The sequence below is a fragment of the Phascolarctos cinereus genome, unplaced genomic scaffold, assembly GCF_003287225.1.
Source record: "Phascolarctos cinereus isolate Bilbo 61053 unplaced genomic scaffold, phaCin_HiC Scaffold_3;HRSCAF=262, whole genome shotgun sequence".
NCBI lineage: Eukaryota > Metazoa > Chordata > Mammalia > Diprotodontia > Phascolarctidae > Phascolarctos > Phascolarctos cinereus.
In genome coordinates, this window is record NW_027555736.1 from 142452948 (window position 1) to 142474183 (window position 21236).

Consider the following 21236-nt stretch of genomic DNA (forward strand, 5'->3'; position numbering starts at 1 on the left):
GGTTAGGAAAGGCTTTAAAGGATTTTACATTTGCTTCTAGAGGGAATAGGGAGTCACTAGAGTTTATTGGGTGGGAGTGGAGGGGACGTGGTCAAATCTGTACTTAAGGAAGATGTATATTAAATGTACTTTTCCCCTTTGACATATGGTTCCTTTATAATTATGTTGACAAGATTTTGGTCTGATTTCATATTGGTGTGGGTCTCTATGGGTTCATGCTGAAGATAATCTTGATTGAATCACTTTGAAGAAACAGCTAAGTTATAATATCAACCTGACTTTGGGAGCCATTCCTTAAAGGGTCTAGGCCCTTCATCTCCACCTCTAAACTATCAAAGTATTTATGTAGAAACTTACTTTAAAAAGTTAAAACTAACAGAAGTTTGCCTTTCATACTTTTTTCTCCTTACTTTCCTTTTCCTCCATCTTTCTTATCTTTTCCCTCTATTTTTTAAATATCAGTTCTTTTCTTTCTCTTCCCTCCCTTTTTTTGTCATTTTGTCTTACATGTGCCTCTCAGAAATGTACCTTCTGATCCTGTCCTTTTTTTACTCTTTTCCTTCACAACCAAGCTTTGCTCCTCAGCCTATGTTGTGTCAAGCAAAATTTAGATGTGGGCAGCATCTCACAGGGTTAAGAAAATATAGGATTATAGATTTAGAGCTAGACAGGACTATAGAGGTCACCCAGACCTGTGGTATCAAACTCTAGTAGAAACAGGGGCACTAAACCATTCCCAGGCAACCCTCTGGGCTTCATATTTACTCAGAAAACCACGTATTATATGTATTTTATTGTATTTTCATTTATTGTGTTACGTATTTCCCAATTACATTTTAATGTAGTTTGGGCTCCACTCAGGAGTGTTGTGGACCACATGTGGCCCTCAGTAGAGTTTTGACTCCTTAGCTTTCATCCAGCCACCTTATTTTTCACATGAGGAAAATGAGGCCCCTAGAGGTTAAGTGACTTGCCCAAGATCACAAAGGTAGTTAAGTGGCAGACCTGGAATTTGAATTCAGGTCCTGTACTCCAAATGCAGTAATCTTTCCTTTATACCATACCTTTCATCAACAATTAACAGACCATGTTTTTTCTCTTTCAGTGTCTGGCTTAGGTTTTGGAATCATGAGTGGAGTATTTTCCCTTGTTAATATCCTGTCTGATTCCTTGGGACCAGGAATAGTGGGCATACATGGAGATCCTCCTCAGTTCTTCCTTGCATCAGGTATGTAGTTGGTAGCTGTTGATACTGAAGACTTTCTGTCTCTGTCTTCAAACGTAATTTGTAGGTTTTAGCTATTTAAGTCTCACATCTTTTCTTTTCTCACAAAAATAGCAAAGTTAGTAACATGCTCTTAGAGTGAGTTAGGGCTAGATCTGCGATAAGAACCCAAGGCATCTTTTTTCTCCACTGGCTTGATAGCTAAAGTGAGTAACAGGAGAAAATGGTAACTTTGTTTTAAGTGCATTAGGATTCTGGGGTCTAAAATAGCTTGCATAGACTTAGTTTGCTTTAGGTGGGGAAGGTAGCTATGGAGTAATAGCAAGCAAGGGCTTCTGTTTGCAAAGAAAGAAACAAGGTTTTAGTCCCAGCCAAGGGGCATATTAGTTCTCAGTCCTTGGTCAAATAATTTAAAGTCTCTGAACTTTAGTTATGTATAAAATGGTGATGATGGTGTTTGTTTTGTGTCCTACAAAGGCTCATTGTGAGAGCCAGGCTTTTGTAATATTTTGAATAACTGTATAGATAAGAGTTATTTTTATTATGCCATACTATCAGCTTTACTGTGTTTTTAATTTTGGAAGTGAATATTGATAGGCAGCATACTTCCTTAGTTTTCATTAATTTATATTTATCTTCAAAATATTTCTGGGGCTCTAGTTGGTGTTTTTAACTTATTTCTGAGATACATAATGGTGAGTACTGGTCAGACTTCTCTCTCCAATCTTACAATATTGGGAAACAAAAGATTTACAGACATGAAACAGTGCAAAATAGTAGAAGACATGGGTGTAGATTCTAGCTCTATTATTTACTGCCTGTGCTTGACCTTGCACAAATCATTTTTCCTCTTTGAACCTCGTTTTTGCCATCTGCAAAGTGAAGGGCTTCGTCTCGTGATGAACCTTTCCATTCTCTGTCCCATGTTTAAATGAAGTAGAGAAAGATTATGGAATGAGTTATACTTTTACTTTTCTTTTCTTAACCTATTTTTATTACAGTGTTTTATTTTCATGTCAATTTCATTTATGAGTAAACCTCACCCCTGTACCATACCCAACAAGCCATACGTCATAACAAAGATTTAAAAGAAAAGCTAAAAAAGCAGTCAGCAAGACTAACCAGCATCTTGACTCTATCTGATGGGAGATGCATTATTCTATACCCCCCTCTACCTTCTCTGCAAAGAAGGGGTAGAGGAGCATCTCTCAGTTCTTTTCCAGAGCCACACTTTGGCAATTATATTTTCAGTGTCACACGCTTCAAAATGTTATTTGTGGGGTATAACTGCTGTTCTTTCATTCTTTAAAAAAAATTCTTTGGGGCAGCTAGGTGGCGCAGTGGATAAGCTCCGGCTTTGGAGTCAGGAGGACCTGAGTTCAAATGCAGCCTGAGACACATGACACTTACTAGCTGTGTGACCCTGGGCAAGTCATTTAACCCAGATTGCTTTACCAAAAAGTAAAAAAAAAAATTCCCATTGAAATCGGAACTAGTCCATAAGGGTGTTTTGTTTTGTTTTTTTCTTGGAATTATGAGTAACTCATTTGGAAAAACTTTGGCTCAGCCGATTAACTAACAAACTCTTCATCCCTGCTTATACCTCCCATGGCTTCTCTTCTTCTCATACTGAACACTCAGATGAGAACTTTGCCTCATATTTTACTGAAAAAATTCAGGCAATTTAGGGAAAGCTTCCTCTTTATGCCCAGCTTCCCATCTCGCATCACTCAGATGCCTTCCTCCACTTTTTTCTCCTTTACTGCTATCTCACATGAAGAGGTGACCTCTCTTCTTACCAAGGTCAACTCCCCTACATGCCAAATGTCACAAATGAAACAAACATATAGAAGTAGAAACTTCTGTGAAAGTATTATGAAAGTATTCATCATAGCCTCTTGAATAAAATAAGCTGCTTTCTTCTAGAGGACTTGGAATTGTTGAACCAGTTCAATCCATTTCTTTTAGTTTTTGATGTATGTAACTTTTGATAGTGCTGTACTTGCTTGTGGCTAGGCAAATATATAGATAGTAAGAGAGGACTATTCAGCAATTCTTAGTATGGACGGGAAAATTTTACTGTAGCAGTAGTCAGTTGAGCTAGTATGACCTATGCTGTCATACTTTGTTATTTTTGTGATAGTTCCTGGTGGTACTATACAAGATATTATCTTCCCCAAAATCCATAACTAAGCTTATTAGCAAAAATTAGGGATTTAAAAAAAGTAAAATTTCATGTTAAAATTTTTTGTTTCTTTTTTAATCAAGGTTCATTTATAAGTTGTCTCACCTTATAAATTAATTAAATATCGTCTTTGGTGGTTACTTCCAGTTTTTTGCCTTAGTAGTTATAATCAATGGTTATGCTGTCTAGACATTTAAAAATTTTTTTTGCTACTAAATGATACTTTCTTAATGAAACATTAACTTTTTCTAATGCCAACTTTTTTCACTAGATGGTGCTGACTTACTTTAGAAAGTCAGGTAGTTCTTATCATTTTAAATCTTGCTTTGGAAAGACAATAAAAATGTTTTTAAAATATGCAGCTCATGATAATTTTAGAACTTATTTTAATCTTATTAAAATTTAAGGCTAACATTTAAAAAAAATTTTGTTGCTGTAGAGTTGTGTCAGATTCATAGATCAAGAATAAATGATGGATTTTCATCTTGTGGTAATGAAAGTTTATCTACAATGAAAGTACCACACGAGTTTCTTGATAGTTTGCTGGATTTAGTTGTTTGATCATCTGAAAAAAAATTCGGGGTGGGGGGGTGTTAAGCCTTGAAAAATAATAACTTTAAATTCTTACACATCTCCAAATGCAAGTTAACTAATTCTTCTTGAAGCCTTGGTAAAGTAATATAATCATCTCAGTTAGATTTATTGGAACTGTTCCATGGACTAAACATATACTACAATATAGTTTTTGGGTTTTAAAGTCAGAGGAGTGTTCCTAATAGTTTATTCAGATTATAAAAGAGGGAGTCTGTCACTTTGAATTTCCTCCCCATTGTATTGATCATGTGTATGAATCATATTCTGTGGAAAGACATTGGAGCTAGAATTTTACAAAATAAACATAGAGCGCCATTTAATTTACAATATTGTTAGGTTGTTTTTTTTTAATTGGGTTAGGCAGTGGGGTTAAGTGACTTGCCCAGGGTCACACAGTTAGTAAGTGTTATGTGTCTGAGGCTGGATTTGAACTCAGGTCCTGAATCCAGGGCCAGTGCTTTATCCACTGCTCCACCTAGCTGCCCCCGAGAGTTTTTTTTTGAAACTCTGAGTATTCCTAGAGTCAAACATTAAAATGTTCTTTTTGTTGTATGCAATGTATTTATCGTATTTATTTTTTGTATGTAACATAAAGAGGATTCGTTAATCTGTGTCTTTTTTAAAGTTTCATTTAATTGTTATTTATGAAGATACTGTCAGTTTTAGCCACAGCGTTTGTAAGCTTTCTGTAAAATGACTGTGTTTAGAGGTTCTTAACCTTTTTTGTGTCGTGGACCTCTTTGGCAGCCTGTGGAAATCTTTGGATACCTTCATGGTAAATAATGTTTTTGAATGCATAAAATGAAGTAATTATTTTGAAATAAATATTTAATATTTCCCACCTAAGCTCATGGACACCTTGGGGTTATGGACTCCAGGTTAAGAACCCCTGGTCTAGGATAAACAATCAGTAAACATTTATTAAACATCTGCTATGTGCCAGACACTTTGCTGGGTGCTAGGATACAAAAAGAAGTAAAAGACAGCCCCTGCCCTCAGAAAGCTTAATAGCTGATGAGGGAGACAACATGCAAACAAATATATACAAAGCAAGCTATATAGAGGATAAATAGGAAATAATTTAAAAGATTTAATTTTTAAAAATAATTTAGAATTAAGATAGTTTGGAAAAGATTTCCTGTAAAAGATAGGATTTTAATTGTGACCTTAAGGAAACCAGGGAAATCATGAGGTGGAGTTGAGGAAGAAGAGCATTTCACACATAGGGGACAGCCAGAAAAATGTTTTATTCATAGAACAGGCAGGAGGCCAGTGTCATTGTATTGAAGAGTGTGTGATAAAGGTTAAGAAGACTGGAAAAGTGGAAGGGGGCTGGAATATGAGGGGCTTTAACCACAAAACAAGGTTTTGTATTTGATCCTGGAGTCAGTAGGGACCCACTGGAGTTTATTGTGTGTGTATGAGTGTGAGTGACAGACAGACAGACATGGTCTGACCTGCATTTTAGGAAAATCCCTTTGATAATCTAATGGAGGGTATATTGGAGCAGGGAAAGACTTGGGGCAAGAAGACTCACAAACAGGCTATTCTAATAGTGTGGTCATGAAGTGATGAGGGCATGCACTGGAGAGTACTCCTATTGTACTATAGGTTTAAAGGTAGGTTTGATTAATAAGATTTTTGGCATTTGTTGATTCTGACAATTTTGAACTCTGTCAAACTGGGAGGGAAAGTTAATGCAAAATGTGAGAGAATCAAAGTTTAAAATGATTAAAATATTGGAACAATCAATAGGGGAAGTAGTATATAGTGGAACGAGAACTTGACCAGAAGTCAAATGACAAAGCTTGTAGTTCTCAGTTTCTTTATATACAAAATGTGAGTTTGAACTAGAAACTTTCCAGTTTCCTTTTTAGTTCTGTGTTTTTGTTTTGGAAGTTTTATGCCAATCCTAAATGGAAATTCTAACAAATTATTTTCTAATAGATATATGTTGTAATATTGGCTAACATTTTGTAGCAAATTATAATAGAATAGATATTTTGATTGCCATTAGCAGAAATATCCACTTAATATATAAATACAGTTTACTAGCAGTTGCTTAATAAAATCTATTAGGTTTGGGCCCTTCATTAGGCAAGGGTGTCCAACTATTTCGATTTCCTATATCACTGCAAGTCTTAACCCATTCATGCCTGCCCATCCTTTGCAACTAATTCTTTTCCAGATCCACTTGTAAGTTCAACACAGTAGTTTCATCCAATATGCTAAATATCTCCTTCACTTTTTTCTGATACTGCAAGTCTATCAATGGAATTCATAGACTTTCTGTTAGCTATCCCTTATTCTAACTGTGTCACCACGCTATCATTTTGTTTCCAACATTTCTTTAGTGGCGTCTTTTATTCCTTCATAATTACTTTTTTGCCCTCATAATTATTTTTTGTAATGTGTTACTTCCCGCTCACACCCATCATGACCCTCTCCATTGTTCTCTGGATGATACTCATTTGCAGTTCTTCAGAGATGCTGGTGTGTCATTGATTACAACCATGCAACAACCGTAGTAGAATATTGGTCCAGCTGTATGTTCTGATGTAAATTTTCTTTTTTCGTCTGTATTTATTCACAGGGCCTAGTATAGTGCTTAGCAACAGTGAGTACTACGTGTGCAGTCCTAAAGGTGAAATGGACATTGGAATTCATCTTAATCTAATCTTCTTCCCTTTTAGCTTGAGGAGTAACACAGTTTAATGGGGAAAAAAAACAGATTTGGAGTCTGGGTTTACATAGCAGCTCTTCTGCTACTTACTACTTGTGTAGCCTCGAAGTTACAGCTACAAACCCCTATAATCCCATCCAGGAATCCTCTCTGTAAACTTCTTGACAGATGTTTATTTATATTATACTTCTGAATATGTCTGCTAATGAGAAGCTTACTTCTTTGTAAAGCAGTTCATTCCATTGTTGAATAAGTCTTAATTGTGACAGTTTCTCTTATATTCAATCAAAATCTGCTTCTCCATAACTTTTACCTGTTTACCTAATTTCTGCTGTCTTGGGCAGTACAAATTAAGTCCTGCCCATGACACCCAGATATTTGCTAAGTCTTCTCTTTGCCAACTGTGCATTTCCAGTTCCTTCAAACTTTCCTCTTAAGAAATAATTTCTGACCACTCATCATAGTGGTTGCCCTCTTTTGCAAGTTCTCTCTAATTCATTATTGTCCTTCCTAATGTGTGAATCCTACAATGAGCATAAACATCATGTGGAGTTGTTACTGCCTATTCATAAAACTGAATGTAATGAGAGTAGTATATCTTGCCCCAAAATTTTGTTTTTTAATTTTTCTTTCAAGAAAAAAAAGGATTTAGAATGATTTTGTCCCAAGAAACTGCTAGGCAGAAAGCAGCAGTGTGAAATTTAACATTAATAAATAAATTATACAGAAACGTGTCGGAGTCAGTGGGACCTTTTTTTTTCCTTTTTTGGGGGAGCCAATCAGAATTAAGTGACTTGCCTAGGGTCACACAGCTAGTAAGTGTCTGAGGCTGAATTTAAAGCCAGGTCATCTGACTCCAGGGCCAGTGTTCTATCTATTATGCCACCCAGCTGCCCCAGGGCAGTGCACTCTTAAACTTTAGTGGATCCATGTTCTCATAAATATGTGTATTCTTTTTCTAGTGGTCCAGATTACGATCCATTTATACCTTTTTATCCCGTATAATTCTTGTTCATGTACTTCTAATAAGCCCTACTATGGAAAGATCTACTCAACATGCTAGAAGGAAGTCTTTTTTAAAAGAAGTGTTAAGTACATAGCAGTTTAGTATTTTGACTTTCAAGTTTTCTCTTTTGCTACATGAAGATCTTTTTTGATCATTTTTTTTGCTTGATACCTCTTGCTTTTACACTACTTTTTAATGCGAGTTACCATTAGTATTATGTTGCAGCCTTGTATGTCCACCATACATCAGCATTTATTGCCCTTAGCCCACCCAGTTTAAACCCTGGCTCTGCCATTTAACTACCTTTGTAACTTCCTTAACTTCACTGAAATTCAGGTTCTTCATTTGTAAGATTAAAAGGCTGCATTAGATGAGCTCTAAGGTCCCTTATGCCTATAAATCTATCTGTCTTTCTGTGATCCTTTCCTGCCACTTCATCCCTGTTACTACAGAAGTCTGAAGACCGTTTTGTATTTTTGTTTATAACCTAGAAGCCAGCCTCCTTGTGATAAGCTCTCTGTTTAATTAGGTTGGTCCTTGGTAAGAAGACAAAGTATGTCCTTGAGATCATTATCAGAGCCTGTCCTGTTTGACAGAACATTCCAGAGCTTTAGCTCTGCCTTCATAGTCTTTGAGAAAACAATATCATCTCCACGACATGATGAGGCATCAGAGGAAGATTTTTGTGAGGGAATGAACAGAGTAGAATAATAGCAAGAGTTCTGGATTGGGTGTCAAGACACCTGGCTTCAAATCCTTGCTCTGCCATTTCACTACCTGTGTGAACTTGGGCAAATCATACCTTGTCTGAAGGGGATCAGTTTTCACCTATCTAAAGTTAGAGGGTTAGACTAGCTGTCCTTTAAGATTTCTTCCAGCTATAAATTTATGATCCTGTGAGTACAACCTTAGGAAGCATTCATAGAAGCTTTGCATTTCATATTTAAAATGTAAATGTGACCATCTAACCCTGAGTCACTCAGATAGCTGTATTGTTATTTCCAATTTGAAGTAGAAGAATGTAAGAGAGAGACTGTGACAAGCTAGAACACATCCAGAGAAAATTAGTTGGATGTTACGGGATTTGGAAACTATGTCACATGAGGAATAATTGAAGGAGGTAAGGCTGTTTGGCTTAGAAAAGAAAAGACCAGACAGGAACTTGATAGCTGTCTTCTCATATGGGGTATTCCGATAGTCTTGATGCAGTGTTAAGCAATATCTGAAAACTGCCTGAAGACTTTTGGAATGCCATTTGTTTTAAAAAGCTGCCATGTGAAGGAAAAAGTAGATTTGTTCATTGTTGCTTGTGGGAGCAAAACTTTTGATAGAAGCTACAAAAAGGCAAATTTTGACTTAAAATAAGAAATTATTTTTTAACAATTAAGAGCTTTGTGACGGTGAACAATGGCCATGTCATAAGATAGTGAACTTCCTGCCATCTACAGTATTCAAACAGAGGCTATGTTACTGTCTTCAGACATATGTCTGACCACATTGTTCCTTTCCTTAATAAGCTCTAGTGTCTCCCTATTGACTCTAGGATCCAATACAAACTCCTGTATTTGGCCTTTTAATCCCTGCACAATCTGGCTCCAGCCTACCTTTTAAGACTTATTCTGCATTGTTTACTTTCATACACTACAGTCCAGCCAAAACAGGGACTTGCTGTCCCTCACACTAGGCATTTCATCTCCCACCTCCATATCTTTGCACAGGTTGACCTCCATAAATGAACTCCCTTCTCATTTGTGCCTTTTAGAATTCTTAGTTCCTTTCAAAGCTCAGTTTTAAGTACCATCTCCTAGGAGGCCTGATTCCCTTTCCCTCCTCCCCACCAGCTACAAGTGTTTCTTCCCCCTTGAAATTATCTTGTATATATTTTGAATCTACTCATACACATTATTCCCAATAGAATATAGGTTCTGTAAGGGAGGGTACTGTTTTGTTTTTGCCTTTGGCTGAGCCTTGAAGGAAACAAGGAAACAAAGAGGCAGAGATGAGAAGGAGAGAATTCTAAGCATAGGGGGTGCAAGGAACAAGGAAGCCAATATTGACAGAATCACAGAGGATGTAGAGGGGAGACAGGTGGAGAAAGTCTAGAAAGGTAGAAAAAGTGAGGTTCTGAATGGCTTTACAAGCCAAACAGATGATTTTATATTTGATCTGGAGGTAATAGGGAGAGCTAGTTTATTGAATAGGGGACTGACATGGTCAGACCTGTGCTTTAGGAGAATCAATTGAGTGGAGATGGACTAAATAGAGAGAGACTTGAGGCAGGGACACCAACCAGTCCAGGCATAAAGTAAGGAGGGCCTGAACCAGGATGATGGTGGCAGTGTCAGAGGACAAAAGGGGAGCACATATGAGAGAGAGTACAAAAGTAGAACAGGAGTTTGCAACAATTGTATACGTAGGGATGGGTGAATGAGAAAGACTGAAAAGCCAAGGATGACATCTAGGTTATGAGCCTTGGGTACTGAGATGGTGGTTGTGCCCTGGATAGTAATAGGGATGTTAAGAAGAGGAGAGTTTTGGGAGAAAGATAATGAATTAAATTTTGGACAAGTTGAGTTGAAGATATACAGAATACCTAGTTTGGTAAGTCCTGTAGGCAGTTGGAATGTGAGGCTGAAAGTCAGGAGAGAAGTTAGAGCTGGGTAAGTAAATTTGGAAATCACCAGCATAAAGATGATAATTGAATCCATGGAAGCCAGTGAGATCACCACTTGAAATAGTAGAGAGAGAAGATGTCCTAAGATAGAGCTTATTTGTAGGTAATAGGAAAGCAGTTAGTGGAGAGGAAGAGACTGAAGATTGATGAGAAGTAGGATTAATAGAGGGGTCAGTCTGCTAGAGAAGATAGGATGGAGTGGGATCACTTGGCATATAGAACGGTTGGTGTTGGCAAGGAAAAGGGCCACCTCTTCATGTGAGATAGGAGTGAAGGGGGAAATGGGAGAAGGCATCATTAGAGTGATGTGAGATGAGAAGCTGGGTGTAAGCCATGAGAGGTTTGATGAGGGAGGAAAAGGTTTGGAATATCTCCAGCATGTTGGTTGGACCTCCTATCAATTTAACAGTCAGGATCACTGTAAAATGTGGGACATGAAGAAGTGGAGGAAATAGTGTTGGTGAGTCTATGTAGGAGTTTTTCAGTGAAAAGGAGAGAAATTTAGGACAATAGCCTGAAGGAATGTCAAGGGCAAGTGAAAAATTTTCATAGATAAGGAGAGATTACCATTTTCTTACATATATGTTCTTGAGTTAGTCATTTAACCTCCCAGGGCTTCAGTAAGTGTAAATGAGAGAGTTGAATTAAATGTCACATAAAGACCCTTCTAGCTCTAAGTTTGTAGTTCTTTGTGATCCTGTGACCTTAGTATGTTTGTAAGAAGCAGAGAAAGAACGAAATTATAGGGCAGAATTAAAGATGAGGTGCGGGTAGGTGGAGTGATCGATGGCACAAGCCCCAGAAGACATGAGAGGAGAGTGGGCCTAGGACACAAGTAGAGATGGTTAGCTTTGGCAAAGAGAACAAGCGGTCTCTTCCTCAGAGTCCACAACAAAAGAAAAGAGAATGAATGAAAATGTAGAAGAAGTAAGAGATGTAGAGTAGGATAGACGAGGGAACTCACAGTGGGTAAAGAGAAAAAGATTGTAAGTCAGGTACTCAACTCTTTTTAAGAAAACAAAATAACCTAGAAACTTATAGGTGACAGAAATCAATGATCTGGGAAGGATCATATAGACTGAGTGTACCTCAAAAGAGAGGAGAGGTTCATGAGTTGTGTCTGCAAGAAGGAGATAAGTGGCGTTGGTAAACAAGATATATGCTGCTTCGTTCTCTTGGACCAGTGTGTTGTGGCTCATAAGAGGAGTAGCTAATGATGTGAGAGTGGCCATTGATGAAGTGTCAGCCAAATAAAGCAAGGTTTCCACAGTCAAAAGAACCATGAAAGACTGTGAATTGAAGGAGATATAGGATGAAAGGGAATTTATTAACAGTGGTACCATCAGTTTCAGAGGACAGAATGGAAGTGAGGAAGCAGAGGAAGATAGAAACTGGGTTGAGATAGGGATGAGTTTGGTGAGATATAGCAGAGAAAAGTTTTTATTTTAGCAAATAATGATGAATCTCAGAATCACAGGGACTCAGAAAGTAGGAGGTGGGAATTTGTTGTCCATAGGAAAAGGATCACTTGATGATGTGATCAATTGATAAGAGTTAAAGAAGGGAGAGAGGGGAAGTTCAGTGGTAAAGTAGGTTAGGGTAAGAAGGAAGCAACCAGTCCTGTCTCAGTCACAGTCTTTGAGAGGGGCTGGAGCAGAGGACAGTAATAGCATCAAAGACTGTGTGGTAAGTTTGGCATGTCATCTGTGGCAACATGCGTCCACTTTATTGTCACAGTTCTGTCGTAGTCCTAGTGAGGGGCTGCAGCTCTGATATTGGCCAGAGTGATAACAACATCTCTTCTCTCTTATCAATAACAATCCCCATCTGCCTTCCTTTGCCACTTGCAGCGATTCTGAGAATGAAGGTTCAGATTTTCTTTCTTGATAGTAGGGAAGGGTGAGTGTGGCTTTCATCATTAGCAACTAAAAGGGCCACATGTAGAGGCATACTCCTACTGCAGTCTGTGAGTGGAGATGGGCCTTCCCACTCTCCTGGGCTGGCTGACTGCGTAAAGTGGTTTTGCCGTTGGAAAGGGACATTGTTATTAGCAGCTTACCCTTTCTTCTCAGCCACCATGGCTCTCACATGTCTGTTGCGTTCGTGGTGGCAGGGCTAAGATGTACTCCTCAGTGATCATTATCTTTCCCCATTGTTCTTTCATTTGTCTTTCTTCAGATGCTTAGTGGAGAAATTTGGGCTGAGCGATATTCATTGAAAATCACAATTATTTATTTTTACATTTTTATTATATATATTTGTACATCACCCACATTTAGCATTATTTTATTCTCCAGCTCTCTCCCTCTCAGAGGTCAATCCCTTATAACAAAAAATGAAAGAAAAGGAAAAAAAGATTTAATAAAACTAGCCGAACAACAGCAAAGTCTAATATTATATGGCTTATTCTATATCCAGAGTTTTCCAACCCTATAAATAGGGAGGGAAGGACATTCTCATATCTCTTCTTTGAGGCCAATCTTGCCGTTACAATTCCATAGCATCCATTTTCTGTTGTTATTCTTTCTGTTTACATTAATATAGTCACTGTGTGTATGTTATTTTCCTCCTTCTGCTTACTTTGCATCATACATACATGTCATCCCATGATTCTCTGTATTTATATTTGTCCTTTCTTAAGGCACAATAGTATTCCGATACATTTATGTACCACAGCTTGTTTAGCCAGTCCCCAATTGATGAGCATCTACTTAGTTTCCAGTTCTTTGCTACTTCCATTTTACTGATACAAATATTTTAGTGTGTATGTGGCCTTTATTTTTCATTGATTTCCTTGGGGATATTTGCTTTTATCATAGAGTATAAACATTTTATTCACTTTCTTAGCATAATTTCAAATTGTTTTCCAGAATGCTTGTACCAACTCACAGCTCTATCAGCTGTGCATTAGTGTGCTTATGTTTCTCTTACCACTCCAAATTTAACTCTTCCCATCTTTTTGTCATCTTTGACAGTTTTGTTGGATGTGAGGTTTTGTTTTGATTTACATTTAGTATTTTGGAGAATACTTTCATATCGTTAATTATGATTCTTTAAAAAATTGTTCTGTTAGGGCATGGCATTAGCCTTATATACTTGTATTAATTCCTTATTTGTCTTGGACATCAGACCCTTATTAGATATGTTTCATGCATGTATTTTCCCTAGTAATTCACTTGCCTTCTTGTCCTACTTATAATTTTATTCGCAAAAAATCTTTTCAATTTTGTGCAATCAAAATTATCTCCTTATGCTTATCAAACCACTATCTTACTGGGTTAAGAATTCACCTCTTAGCCATAGCTATAAAGGTACCAGATCTGTTTTTTCATAATTTTTTATGGTATTACTTTGAACCATATATTAGTTTTGAGACTATTGGGATATATGGGGTATATAAGATGTTTATAATTATTCTTTTTAGGTCAGGAAAATCTTTTTATTTATTGTAGACAGAGCTAATAGATAAGGGTATAGTTCTATCCAAGAACAAACAGTATTCTTTTTATTTATTTTTTATTCCAAAAAAAATTTTATTTTTAGGAAATTGGGATTAAGTGATTTGCCCAGGGTCACACAGCTAGTAAGTGTCAAGTGTTTGGTCTGAGGATTTGAACTCAGGTGCTCCTGACTTTCAGGGCCGGTGCTGTATGCACTGCACCACCTAGCTGTCCCAACGAACAGTATTCTTGAACCATTTAAGGAAATTGCGTGGAACTCTTGAAGTTTTCATTTGGAATTTGTCATTTTCTTTAATCCACACCCACACTGGATGTGAAGCTGCAACACTGTGCAGTGCATTTATTTAAACATAACTATAAGAAGGTAAAAATCATATTCATTGCTTTCTTATATATATATTTGGTGTGTGTGTGTATATATGTATATGTGTGTGTGTATGTGTATATATATATATATGTATATATATATATATATTTATACACATATGTCTTGTTATGGTATTCACTAATGCATAATGCTTACATATTTCTGTTGTGAGTAATAAGAAGCAGGATGATAGCCCAAGAAAACACATCCAAAAGAACATTTCATTCTGAGAGCTTTTATATCCTAATTTTAATTTCCTTTATAGGACTGTGCACTAATATTTCACTGTCTTTCAGCTTTCATGACTCTAGTTATGGTTTTGCTGCATGTCTTCTGGGGAGTTGTGTTTTTCGATGCATGTGAGACTAAAAACTGGTGGGCACTAATCGTGGTCATCGTGAGTCATCTGCTGGTGTCAGGTCTGGTGAGTCCAGTTTATGTGTTCATACTCTAGCCACTCTGTGGAACTATCTACTTCTTCATATGCCTAATGGAGGAAATGACATTTAGGAGTATGACTTTTTAAAAAATATGAGAAGACTCTGCCTTTTCATAATTTTTTTAACTCAGAAAATTATTAGAACTCATTTTATAGTTTCTTATGCTGTTCTTTTAGAATCTTTAGTTTTCTTTAAATTCCCTTCATCTGTACTTAGTTGGTTTCTCAGTTGGTTTCTCTTAGAATTAAAAGATTCTCATATATCTGTGCTTTATTCTAGAAAACTACCTTTTAAAAACACCATTCACTTCTTATGAATATTATTTTAACTTTAAATGAGAATTATTATTCATTTATTCCTGTTTAAAGAGGGAACAAAAAGTAAATTGGGACTTGAAGTAATTTTATTCTGTTTATTATTATTACTAACAACTACTAATAATAGTAATAACAAAAGACTTCTGAGAAGAAAATGGAATAACAGCCCTAAGATGTTCCATCTTTGCTCATCTACTTTCATAATAGAAACATTTGAAATATTGAGAAACAGCAACAACAGAAAACAGTAATAAACTTCAAAAACAATCAGAAAATCTTAAAAATAAACAAAAACCAACCCAGGGCCAACCACTGTTTTTAATATCAAAGGGGAAAAGCAAGTGAGCATGGGCAAGAAACCTGTTTAAGACACCCACAATTATGGAAGCAACTATTTAGCTTCCAGAAGCCCTTGGGCCACAGCATTGCCAGACTCTGCTTGTGCTTGCCTTCCCTGAGATGGCCTTATTGATGCTGGGCCCCCCCCCCAAGAGTTAATGGTACCTCCTGCCACAAGACCAGCTTGTGATGACACCTCAAAGAATAGAGACCTTGAACTTTCTAATGACCTGTTTTTATCATTGGAATTCTACCCATCTACTGATCCTTTGCTTGGACTTGTTCTTCAATGGTTAGCCTATCTCCACCTCCTTTATCCCAACTTCTAGAAAAAATAAACCTTCTTCTCAGTGGAGGCTGTTTGCTCTATCATTCTCATGTCTCAGCATTTCCTGACCTCCGAAAGTATCTTGTGCCTTCCATCTTCTGATACATCTGTCCCATGAGGGAAGAGGAAAGTTGATGGGGAGTGAGACTTCAGTGTCCTGCTGTGCAAGTTCAACTTCCATCTCCTGTTGCACTTATCTCTTGCCTAGTCTCCAGCCTTCAGAGAGAAGAGAATTGAAAAGGGGCCATTCATCTGACCATGTGCATTTTACCTTATGCTATACTTGCCTCCTATCTGATCTCCATACTTACACCTAGTCATACCCTACACATCCCAGTGATTTTGAACCCCACTTCCTGTCCCACTCTAAAATCCTAACCAGACAATACCTGCCTTTCCACTGAACAGGTTGTAATGCCTGTTCCATTGGCAACAAAATTCTCTTCATCCTAAATTTTTCCTCTCCCACTAATTCCATCTTCTAGCAATCACTGACATCTGGCTTCCCTGTGATAACACAGCCTCCCCAGCCACCCTCTCCAGTTTTTGGGTATACCTTCACTCATTTCCCCTGGCTCACTGGTTGAGGCAGGAGAGTTGGAATACTCCTTGCTCCCTATTGCCACTTCTAGGTTCTGTCCCTACCTTTATCACTCACCTCTCCTCCTTTGAAGTTCATGAAATCCGTATCTACTACCCAATCAAAATCCTGGTAGCTGTTGTCTGTAGACCTCTAAGTCACTCCCCTTCCTTCCTCAGTGAGTTCAGTGCATGACTCACAATTTTCCTCTCCTCCTCAACTCCTGCCTTCATAATAGAGGATTTCAACATATATATTGACTGTCCTTCAAACACAGTAACCGTTACCCTCTGTTCCTTAACCTATACATTTCTCATGAGCTATTCCTCCACTCCTTTGAATCTGTCAGCCTACAGTAGACAGAGCTCACTGTATTTGTTAAACCAGTTTCTTGCCTTTTCAGTTGTTTTTCTTTTTTAAATCTTAGTCTCATTGTTTACTGCTTGTTGTATATCACATAAATTAAACATTTGGTGAAATAAGCTTGAGTTATTGAATATATTCTGTGTTTACCTTCATTTGTCTTTGATCTTTTTAGATGTCTGTTATAAAATCTTATATCACCCCAGCTAATTTACTTTTCTTTCCCTACAGACCTTCCTGAATCCCTATTATAAAGCAAGTTTAGTAGCATCATATGTTATTATGCTGCTCATGGGTATCTGGGCATTCTTCACTGCTGGTGGCTCTTGTAGAAATTTGAAACGATGCCTGTTGTGCCGAGACAAGGACTTCCTTCTTTCCAACCAGCGTGCCAGATAACATCTGAGAATTGGGACCTCCCTGAACAGCTTTCTGTGTTTTTAGAGGAAGCACAACTGTGCCTTTTTCTAAAATTTTATTTTTGGTTGAATTTAGAAGGAAAAAAATACTAGTTACGTGACTCTCATCTAATAAGGCTTCTATCCAGCAGCTGTCTGAAATGCATACATGAATGATAACTCCCTGGGGCAAGTGCAAGAATATATGAAAGGAATGTGTAGCTGTGTCTTTCTACATTCAGTGTGGTTAAATTAATACATCAAGGACATAGTGCTTGCTGAACCTACATCTTTAAGTAATGGATCAAGTCAAAGGGCCATAATTTCTGTGATCCTTTTTGTGTATGTTATCAAAGCACATCCCTTTTAGGGTTAGATTAATTAAAGTAGTTAGGGGCTTATGAGACAGATAGGCTCTGACTCTAAATACTCTTTACTCAAAATCAGGTATTTATTAATAGCTGTATTTTTGAAGATTTTTTTTTACCATCCAGAATTGACTTTGGGTATTTAAAAATTATTTTTGAAGTGTAGGGAAGTAACCTATATTTGTAATTAGAACACCAATCCTTTTTTTTTAATTTCATAATTTACTTTCCCCAATTACATGTAAAAATTTTTAACATTTGTTTTTTAAAATTTTGAGTTAAAATTCTCTCCCTTCCACCCTTCCCTTCCCCAAATTGAGAAGGCAAGCAATTTGATATACGCTATATATGTATAGTCATGCAAAACATATTTCCACATTAGTTCTGTTATGTAAGAAAACAGATACCACAGGAAAAACAAGAGAAATAAAGTTACCAAAAAAGTATGTTTTATATGCAGTCAGGCTCCATTAGTTCTTTCTCTGGAGATGGATAGTTGTCATTCACAGTTGATCATCATACAATATAGGTGTTACCATATACAATGTAGAACAAAAATCTTTAAGGATATTAGCAATTTTACCATAGATCTACTACATAAAGCATGCTCAACCTAGCCCAGATAGGTTTAGAAATTAACAAAGGTGACCTTCTCTGTAACCAGAGTCTATCCTAACGGTTATAGATGCCTAGGAAGGTATTTTAAATTGGGGGATTTTTTTGTTTCATCAACATTTTTTAGGCTTTTTTTCATTTTGAGGTTCTTCCTGGGTTCTTCTTGTGGCTTTCAGCTTAAATTGTTGAACTTTGTGCTCACTTTATATGGCAGCACTGTCTTTTATCTCTGAATGTCCTTTTTAAGTAATCAGATGGTGTGTACTTGAATAAAACTTAACGAAGTAGATAAAAGGTTAAAAGAGAACATTAGAAATGCAGACCAATAAAGTATTGACTTTTACTTTGTTCACATGATATTAAATGGTGAATGGTATTTTCTTCCCCAAAATAGCATAGTCATGGAGTAATGTAAAATTGAAATATATCTGAAATTAACATATTTCTACTTTGTGTGATATGTATATTTTTCAAAACATGATTTTCTTTTTGTTTTGAGTAGCAACTGCAACATTCCCAATTTTAATTCAACTTTTAAACCTTCTTTTATTTTCATTTTTCAGAAAAAAACCCAGCAATGCATGCTGGTATTAACTAGCAATTGTTTTAGGGAAGATGGTAATATGGAATGGAAATGATATGCACATTAAGGTGATAAATCAACAAATCCTTTGGGCTCACTAGAACTTGTAGCCAAAGGAGAAAGGAGAAATACTTAGAAGTACTGAATACTAACATGAAAGACTGATTATTCTAGCTAAACTTTAGGGAACTGGTATGTCAGTGAAGACTTTTAAAAGGATTGTAACCAGTGTCTTGAGCTAGTTACAAAGGAAATTCCAGAGTTAAACCTTGTATGTGAACTTGACATTTTTTATAAATTAAATTTTGCCCAAGATGTCTAAATTGCACATTTCACTTTGTTGAATGAAGAGGGGACTGAATTCCTAATATGCCTCAGACAGACATGCAAGGAGCCATAGCCATTTTCCTTTAGAATTATCTATTTTCCTTTACTTTAGTTCAACCCTGGTTTTTACTTGGGGTAAAGAGTAGTACAGCTTGAGTTTCTCATTTTCTTGCCTTTAAAAATTCTCAGACTAGGAGAGTTCAAGACAGAATCTGTATCTGTGGAAATGAAATCTTTGCATCGACCAGGAGTATGAGAAATACCCTAGAGATACCACTCTAGTGATACATAAAGAAGTCTAGGATATTTTTTAAATCCCCATTGCAAGAACTATACCATGATTCAGAAGAAAATTATCCTTTAATTTGAGACTGTTGATTTCGTTTAGAAAATTTCTCATTATCTGGTGATCCTAGAATAGCTGTTAGTAAAGGGTCCTTCCAAGTTCTTTTTCCTTTTCAGTTTTGCCATGATAAGCTGAAGAGTTGGGATCTGTTATTTGATTGTTTTAAATAATGCTGCTTAGCCTGATTCTAAGGAATACACAAAGGGAAGATTATATTCTTCTTTTGTGCTGTGTATATATTAAGATGCTTTTTGCCTTTGTTATTTATAAAAAGCCTTATTAGCCCTCAACGAGCTTGAGGGAGGAGATGGTGCTTATGGGGATTTTGTTCCCCAAGCAGGATCTTTGCAGCATGTAAAGAAATGTGGTTAACATAACCTTGAAATTGTGAGCACTGTGTTGCGTGCTTGGATGTATTGGCATGTAAGTGATAGAAATTAGATCATCTATTTTAAAAAGCTATATTTATCTTTAATACCTTTGAAATTGTAGCATGTTTTAAATGGGGAGATTGTGACGACCATTTGTGGTCCTGGTGATGGAAATATAGTGAATGTCTTTTTGGGTAACTGAAAATTATAATTTTGCCAAAAGAAATAAATTGCAAAATCTATAAATTGTATAGGAAATGGCTTTTTGTATTTTTCAAGTAAATGTTAAATCCTTACTGAGTGGCCAGTCCATATTCTAAAATCCTTTTTAGGTCTTCTTAACTATCAAGTAAGTGATAAGCATAAGCAGGCATTACCAGAATAAGCTTCCCTCTTCCCACTGCCCTTCCACTGTGCCGGAGCCTTACTTGGAGGTCCTAAGTCAAAGGCTAAGAAATTTTTTCATCCTAAGCAAATTCATCATTATCCTTACTGAATATGCCAATATGAGTGCCAGTTTTTAGGATACAATAGTAGTCTCTGCCCTCTGGGGAGAACTACCACATACTTCAGTCTTGCTAGTTGATATTCCCTGTAGTTAGGTAATATCCAAGAGATAATCATTTTTTCTCACTATTGCCGCCACAACTTTTTTTTTGTTTACTCTTTCCCTTCCTAACCTAAGTTAGGATATGTGTCACAATTGCTTTTCTTCTCAGTTTTAGTGCTGTGTTTTCCTCATAACTGCTGCTTCTGTATTTCCTATTTAATGAGATACTCTACTCCATTTTATTCATAATTAAAAGACAGAAATGATCTTTTAAATTTTAGGCTTTTAGAACAAATTATGTTGTCTTGGTGTAAAAAATATGCAAATTTCTATGTAAGTTGTACTGTTATTTAATATTTAATTGCAATATCAGATCTTGGTTTCAATATGTAAATGTAGCAACATCTTTCAAGCATTAATATTTATCAGTGAAAATTAAAAAGAAGATTGAGTTTGACACTTTCAGTTTTTTTTTTCCAGCATCTTCTGTCTCTGGATCTAGTGTCTCTGAAAGTGTTTCCTTCCTCATGTCACATTTTTTAGCCTTATGAACTTTGACTTTGCATTCAGTAGGATCTCTCTGACATCTCAGGTCCTGTTTCTTACTGTTGCTGTGTCCAGAGTCTGGTGCAAACGGACAATGAGTTGTGCTCAGAATTAAACAGGAGAAGAGTAGGTTGGATTACCTTTAAGTAGCAGAAGGCAGTGGACAAGCATGTAGGGAATGGGGTGCAGGCTGCAACACGTCTGAACTATGTGTGAGGAAAGGGAAGAGAAATCTATTGAAAAAGGTGGGTTGGCTCCACAGCAAGATAGGGGGATAACAATTCATGGAAAACACTTTGGCAACAAAATTGTGACTTAAAGGAGGTTAAAGGTATGGGGAGACAACCATCACTACGTGACCTTGAACAGCTTGTTTCATCTCTTAAAGTAGGGTGAAACCATCGTACTGTTAAATGACATTTTGAAAAATTCTGATATGAAGGTGGTGGCTGTGGTGAGGGTCTGCATGCCAAAACAATTATCTGGTAGATTTCAATAGTAAATTCCTTAGATGGGACCGTTGCATTTTGCCTTTGTATCTCCAGCACCTCTTACAGTGCCAGGCTTATA

At 36.7% G+C, this 21236-nt stretch overlaps 1 protein-coding gene across 1 annotated transcript in view; it reads left to right on the forward strand.

The window, feature by feature from the left end:
* APH1B (aph-1B gamma-secretase subunit) overlaps positions 1-19821 on the forward strand; it is a 30866-nt gene extending 11045 nt beyond the window's left edge. The window contains exons 4-6 of the mRNA XM_020968644.2: positions 1106-1228; positions 14492-14619; positions 16794-19821. Of these exons, the coding sequence (XP_020824303.1) occupies positions 1106-1228; positions 14492-14619; positions 16794-16961 (419 nt within the window). The 3' untranslated portion in view covers positions 16962-19821. The remainder of the gene's footprint in view (positions 1-1105; positions 1229-14491; positions 14620-16793) is intronic.
* Positions 19822-21236: the final 1415 nt, after the last annotated feature.